The following is a 6,667-nucleotide window of genomic DNA, read 5'->3' on the forward strand; positions in this document are numbered from 1 at the left end:
TGCGATAAAAATTATTTTAGCAGAACTATATCAGAAAGAGTTACTTACCAGCGAGTGTAGTTTCGAGTTTCCCAGCGTGATCATAGACGTAAGCAACCTTTCCGCTTTGATGAGGATATACCTTGGCAAGAATCTGACCGTCATCGTTGTAAAGAATCTCATAAGGATGTCTATTCATCGGCGAATAGTATTGATATTTGTAAAATCCAAGAGAAGTTTGAAGAGAAAACGTATGAATGTGTCCTCTTGGTGTAGTCAACGACTGTAAAGCTCCCGCTTCGTCATATTGGAGAAGATAATCGCTCCCACGCGGCGTAGTGACTTTCAAAGGTAAGATGCTGAACATATCCTTGAAAGCGTATACCATTGACGTGCCATCGCTGTATTTGATTTCATATAGCCGACCTGATCTATCGAAGCCATAGGTTTCGCTAATGTCACCCCACGTCCAGCTTGTCAGTCTGCTGAATCGATCATATTCCAACTCGACGCCAGCGAAGATACCGTTTCTTGGTCCCCACTTGACCGGCCTAGCCGTTCTGTCGTACGTGACGTTCAGCAATTCTACCCGATCGTCCATGAATACGGCCACAGTATTAGTCTCTCTATCGTACTCGAGAGACAGCAGGATTTCACCGTTGACACGAAGCTTCCTACCGACCTGAGCGATTGCTTTCGAGTTGCCGCGATTCTTATTTCCTTGGATCTTCCGAAGGAAATATCGCCATTCGAAGCGATTAGCCAAATCCCCGGAGATCTCCGTTCTCTGTTTAGCTGGTACAGGATAGCTTTCACCCAGTAGAGGTTCGAGCTCTGCCAGAATCGAATATGGCATTGAGTCAGTGCTAACAGTATGAGCCCATGGTGTTACTCTTCCAACTGAACCATCAGCGAGAACTGTCGTCCTCTGTTCGGCTTCTCCGATCTTTGTGACGACGGACGATCCTTTAATCAACATTGAGATAGGCTTCCTGTTGTTCTGTCCGACTTTTACCACAGCACCTTTCAGACTGAGATCAAACGTTAAGCTGATTACTTTGCCTGTGGGAGTCACCGCACTTGTCAATCTACCGAACTCATCGTAATTATAAACGTAACTACGTCCGGTACTGTCGAGCTTTGTCTTCAATAAGCCCGTTGGTCCGTGATAATCAAAAGTAACATTGTAATCGTCGGGCGTGCTCAATTCGTGCAGCATCTTCATCCTGGACATTTTCAATCTGCATTTTTGTCCCTTCGTGTTCTCAATTGAATTGACTTGACTGCTATAATCTCTGAGCAAAAAGACTTTGTTACCAGCTGCGTCCGTCACTGTGCTGAGCTTACCATTGCTGGTGTTGACATTGTAGGTAAACTGATACACGATCTCACCAGTGAGAATGTTCCTCGTGGAAATGTGTTGGCCGAATCGATTGAACACATAAATCTCTTGTGTATCGGGTGCATAAATTTCGTATTCTCGCGCACCGCTTGCGTCAGGAATACTTGCTGTTACCGAGCGAATTCGGTAATTGGCTTGGTCGCCAATGTGTACGACGCCATCGGGGGAAACCGCCACAGCCGATATAGTGTTAAATTTAGAAGTGGATGCCAGATAATGATCGGCCTCGAAGCAATCACAGCCACGCTCCAGGCAGTTGCACTTGGACTCGGCGCCGGCGTATGGCGATATTTTGCCGTCGGTGCCGATCACGCGAACGCGGTTGATCCTCTGTGAGTCGCTCTCGGCGATGTAGAGATCACCCGAGGGACCGAATGCGACACTCTGCGGCATCACGAGGGTGGCGTGAGTCGCGAGTTCCGTGTCAAACGAGGCTGAGGGTGATGCGCAGTGAAGTGGACGACCAGCGACGACTTTGACACGACCGTCTGGCGCCAGTTGAAGGACCATGTGATCATCGATCATATGCAGTGAGTTGTCCAGAGGATTGATCGCCAATTCGGTTGGCCAACGGAGATGAACTTCCTCGACATTCAATGTGCCTTCGCAGGGTATAGGCTTCCAATGCGATTTATGCATGTGATTGCCGATCACGGTGGTGATGATACCGTCCCTGTCGACCATTCGGATGTTCGTGCCATCAGCGAAGTACAGAACGTTGTCTGCAGAAACAGCGACGCCTTTAGGATAAGCGAGTTTAGCGTCTCGAGCGAGAGCACCGTCGCCACAATGAGCTTCGTCACCGGGAAGACAACGTTCACCGGAACCGACTACTGTCTCCCAATTATGATCGGGATCCGTATAGTCATTGGTATCGCGAACGCGGATGATCTGATGAGATTCTGGATCCGATATGTAGAGAACGCCGTCCAGGGGACTCAGAGCGATGTGATAACGATACGATACTCTAGTTGCGCTAAAGAAAAAATTAAAAGAGAATGTTAAAGAATGACAGAAAGAGTCAAAAGAGTTATAAAGATTTATCACTTAAGTAGAATACGTACTTTAGTCTGACCACAGTTCTAACTGTTCCATCGACCAGAATCTTCCTGACTAGATTGAAATCACCGACGAAGATGGAGCCATCCGCAGCGGTGGCAAGAGCAACAGGCGCTAAGAGACGCTGTTTAGAAGCTTGCCCGTCGCAGTCATAGCATTCCAACGGTCTTTGATGACCGTCTCCCATCGTGGTGAGAATGACTCTCGGCTTGTGCTTCAGATAAATATTCGAGCCATCTCCTTTTTGTAAGATACCTTCATGGAAGTTGTACCTGTGATGAATATCCAAATTCCAACCACCGACTTCCGAAATAGACATATCGTGACCGCTCAACTTCGTCGTCTGCACGTCCCAGATGATGTCCTTGCAGTCGCTGTATTCATAGCCAACTTTGACCATAGCAGTTGTCACTCCGTAAACGCGTTGCCGATAAACGTTCAAGCGGTTCCAAGCATAAGTGAATTTGATCACGGGATCAGCCTCGAAAATCTTCTCAAAGAGTATACCCTCGATTGTAATCCTCAAGTGTATCAGATTTAACGTCGGCGGAATAACTTCCGGAGTCAGCTGTAGTTGTATGGTGGAGAGGTAACCGGCAGCTCGAGAACTGTGATATACTAAATTCAGGCCTGTTCCGGGTATTTGTAAGCTTTCCTGTATGACTTGCGACTCCGCTAATATAGCACTCTTGTCCGGACAGGCACCTTGGAATCCGTGTTTCCAGGTCGCCAGGACGACCGGCTTCATGAGATCATAATCATGAGCCGCGCACGCATGCGGAACATGTATAGGTGGCTTTTCTTCGGCAGTGCTCATGATGATTTTGTCGATGATGACGACCTAAAGTGAAACAAATGATACCCCTTCATTATCTTGTCTTTAATCGTAAAATGGATGTTAAGAGTTCTTGGGACACACGATAAATTCATAAGAAAATTAGGCTCACCTCGTTCCAAGGCACGAAGACAATATGGCTTTGTGGTTTGAATGGCGATCTGCCAAATTGTAAAGTTACGGCACCACCACCGTTTACAAGTAGATCAAACCAGCCGTCATCTCTCGTGAGGGTGAAGCCTTCTAGCGGCGTGCTGGTGCTGACCCGCACTCCCATCAATCCCGTTCCAAGGTGTGTGACAACGCGACCACGTATGACGGCCGATCGGCTGTTAGACAACGACCGTGTTAATCGCAGAAAGTTCGCGAGCGAGTAAATAGTTCAAAATCATTTCTTTATATGCTTCGTCGTACACTACCAACAAAGCAATCGCTATTCTCTAAGCTAATCTCAATCTACTACGTTACTTTGTTCATACTTCTCAGATAATCTCCTCTTTGGAGTGAACACCGACGAGAAGACACTGTCACTTGATAACGCCTAATGAGGGGTCTGACTTCAACTTTTCGTTAAGAAAAGATAAAACTTGTCTGATAGATGAATTAAACATATCTTTTGCGGGTTCGTCAATAATAATAATGATGAGCAGAATTTATACTATTAATAGAAAACTGGGAATATCTTTTTTTTTACAGTTAGTAGAAAATATGTATTAGGAATATTTTCTTTTTAATTATACGCGTTATAAATTGTATCTGTTAAAATAAAGTAACGTGATAAAGTATAGGTGCAGAAGATCCTTGGTTGCCTTCTTGCCTCAGACGCAAGTGTTTTTAAGAATAGATCCTTAAGATTGATCCATAGTTCAATATTTGTGATGGGGAGAATTGCTATAATTAAACGCAAAGTGCGCTCTTCACGGACGTTTAAAAAGACAGGGGCAATCAAGGGTAAATTAGCATTAAAGGATGTGCATCCATTTATACAGGTGACAGAATCCTTTCGCCGGCTAATAAATATCTCAATATCGGGCGTTAATCGCCAGTCACGTATATTAAATATTCAACGCAATGTATTTTCGTCAATTCTGCTTCTCAGTGCTAAAGAGGAACCATTCGAGTCTTTGATTGTCTGCTGCTCGAATATCGGCGAACTAACTGATCGGTGCATTTCTCTCTTTTCTTTTTCATTTTAATGTTTCGGATAATTTTCTCGGATCTCTCTGTTAGACTGTAGTTGCCTGTAGTTTATTAAACAAGCAAATGGCATACAGTCAGAACTTCTAACAGTCGTGCCTCTTTGGCACTGGAGCATAATGGTCGAGGATAAGTCACTACTTATATAAGTACAGTCAATATATACATATATAAATATACACATATATGTATATATATTTATATTTATATACACAAATAACACAAAGTTGGAAGCTCAACGTAAAAGGCACGAAACACAACGTAGGAATCAAAAGGTAACTGAACCATGCAACACGAGAATGTGTTCAACAATAATGGAGGACGAAGTGCGAGCTCGAACGATCGTGGAATGTGTTCCAACTGTCAAGATGGAGATTCTTAGATCGTATACTACGTGAACCGCGCATTTCGTTGATTTTTTTGTATCCTGTTGTTCCCAAGTCAATGAAAGAACATAGATATTATCAGTGTAAGATAGATATTATCGAGAATAATAGATATTCTCTCCTAATGCTTATAATTCCTGATATCCAAGTACTTTTATCATCCTGGAAACAATTGATATTCTAAATGCGAGGTGCAGATGTACATGATCCAAGGAGAGATTCCTGATGAGATTCAGCAATCTCAAATCAAATCGAAAGAGATCAAGGCTTCTCAAGCGCAGTCGAACGCACACACGCACGGCTCGTCGCGATCAAGATGCAGGATGTATTTATGTACAGATACGTGAGAGATACCAAATGCACGAATATTATCAAACAGCAGCAGGTTCTTTTATTATCGCTACGATGGATCTTATTACGGATCCTCGTTCATTTAAGTCGAGCTTTATCGACGTCTGGTTTTCTTACCTTGTGTTGAAGTGATTCCAGAACATACTGACCGGGCAGCACGGATAAAACAGAGCCGAGTTAAAATGATGCGATTAAAGGCGAAAAATAGGAAGAGGAGAATGAAGGATCGAGGACGTAGCTCGGGAGAGAAGAAGAGAGAAAAAAATATCAAAGGACTTCAAGAGGCGAGGGATAAAAATATAGAAGAGTCTGAGGAAAACTTTCCGCTTTTACGAAGAATTTCGATACGTCGCGTCTCCGGATTACTAGAATTTGCTGGTCCCTTCCAATAGACCCGACGCGTCGGGGAGAAAAAACTGTCCGGTTATTGTATCCCCTTCCCACCCCCTTAGCCGGCATGATGAGCGAAAAGCTCGAGGCTTAAACATGGACTCACACATTCACGCAAGCTCCACTCGGACGGACATGAGAAAGAGAGAAAGAGAAAGTATTGAAAGAACGGGGGTTGGATTAATATACCGATAGATAGATCATAAGGGACTGCGATAAAGATCGGGGTAGACAGAAAAAGAGAGAGAGAGAGAGAGAGAGAAAGAGAAATGTAGATTGATGGAGACGAGAGAGGGTCAAGGGACAGAGAGGGGGGGGGGGTTTAGTGCAGGGCACACGCTCGCGCACACGTACGTACAAAACATATGTAGAAAACTGTTGGGATGTGATTTCACACGGGTCACAACAACGCAGATATAATATATTGAAATCTATGTATATGCATCCTCGTGTCTGTTACCGTCGGTAATACATGTGTAGAGAGATGTACAAGGGTATGCGTGTATCTTGTAATATGCGCGTAGAGGCAGCTAAAGATTACCGGGTCCCTGCGAGAGAGAGCTGGGACCCTATTCTCTGTGCGCGCGCTTCTTCCCGCTTAGTTAAAAATAGAGATCGATCAGCTTTGTCCGACTAATCTTTCAACCGATTCGGCTCGAGTCAAAGGGACCGTATATTCGTATTATTAATAACCGTTAGGCGTCCCGTCGAGCATGCAACTTTCTCGACCTTCGCGATTCACGCTTTACACAGGCTTTCTCTCATGCACTTCCTTTGCCATACGGATCCTTTGCCTAATTTAAAATACATGTAATCTTAAATAATAATAATGCACTAATAGTTTCCGAGCAGCAAGTTAGTGAAAATCCGGGATATTAGAAGCTTCAACTAACAAATTCAAATTAAATAATTAAATATTATTTCTTCGTGCGCGGGAATGCTTTTAGTGAACTTTATGTTAATCGAAATTTTATTTGAGACTTAAATTTAATAAAAAATTCTTGAAAAGAACTAGCGTTCAAAATTTGTACCGAAAGAAGAAATAATTTCGTATTTTCTTCAAAACAT

At 43.7% G+C, this 6,667-nt stretch overlaps 1 protein-coding gene across 1 annotated transcript in view; it reads right to left on the minus strand.

Annotated features, from left to right (window-relative positions):
- Positions 1-6,667, minus strand: part of LOC108748497 (teneurin-m) — a 49,861-nt gene that overhangs the window by 3,832 nt on the left and 39,362 nt on the right. Inside the window, exons 11-13 of the mRNA XM_018486711.1 lie at positions 3,388-3,604; positions 2,446-3,281; positions 49-2,357 (exon numbers count right to left, since the gene is read on the minus strand). Of these exons, the coding sequence (XP_018342213.1) occupies positions 49-2,357; positions 2,446-3,281; positions 3,388-3,604 (3,362 nt within the window). The remainder of the gene's footprint in view (positions 1-48; positions 2,358-2,445; positions 3,282-3,387; positions 3,605-6,667) is intronic.

Source organism: Trachymyrmex septentrionalis, unplaced genomic scaffold, assembly GCF_001594115.1.
Source record: "Trachymyrmex septentrionalis isolate Tsep2-gDNA-1 unplaced genomic scaffold, Tsep1.0 scaffold223, whole genome shotgun sequence".
Lineage (NCBI taxonomy): Eukaryota > Metazoa > Arthropoda > Insecta > Hymenoptera > Formicidae > Trachymyrmex > Trachymyrmex septentrionalis.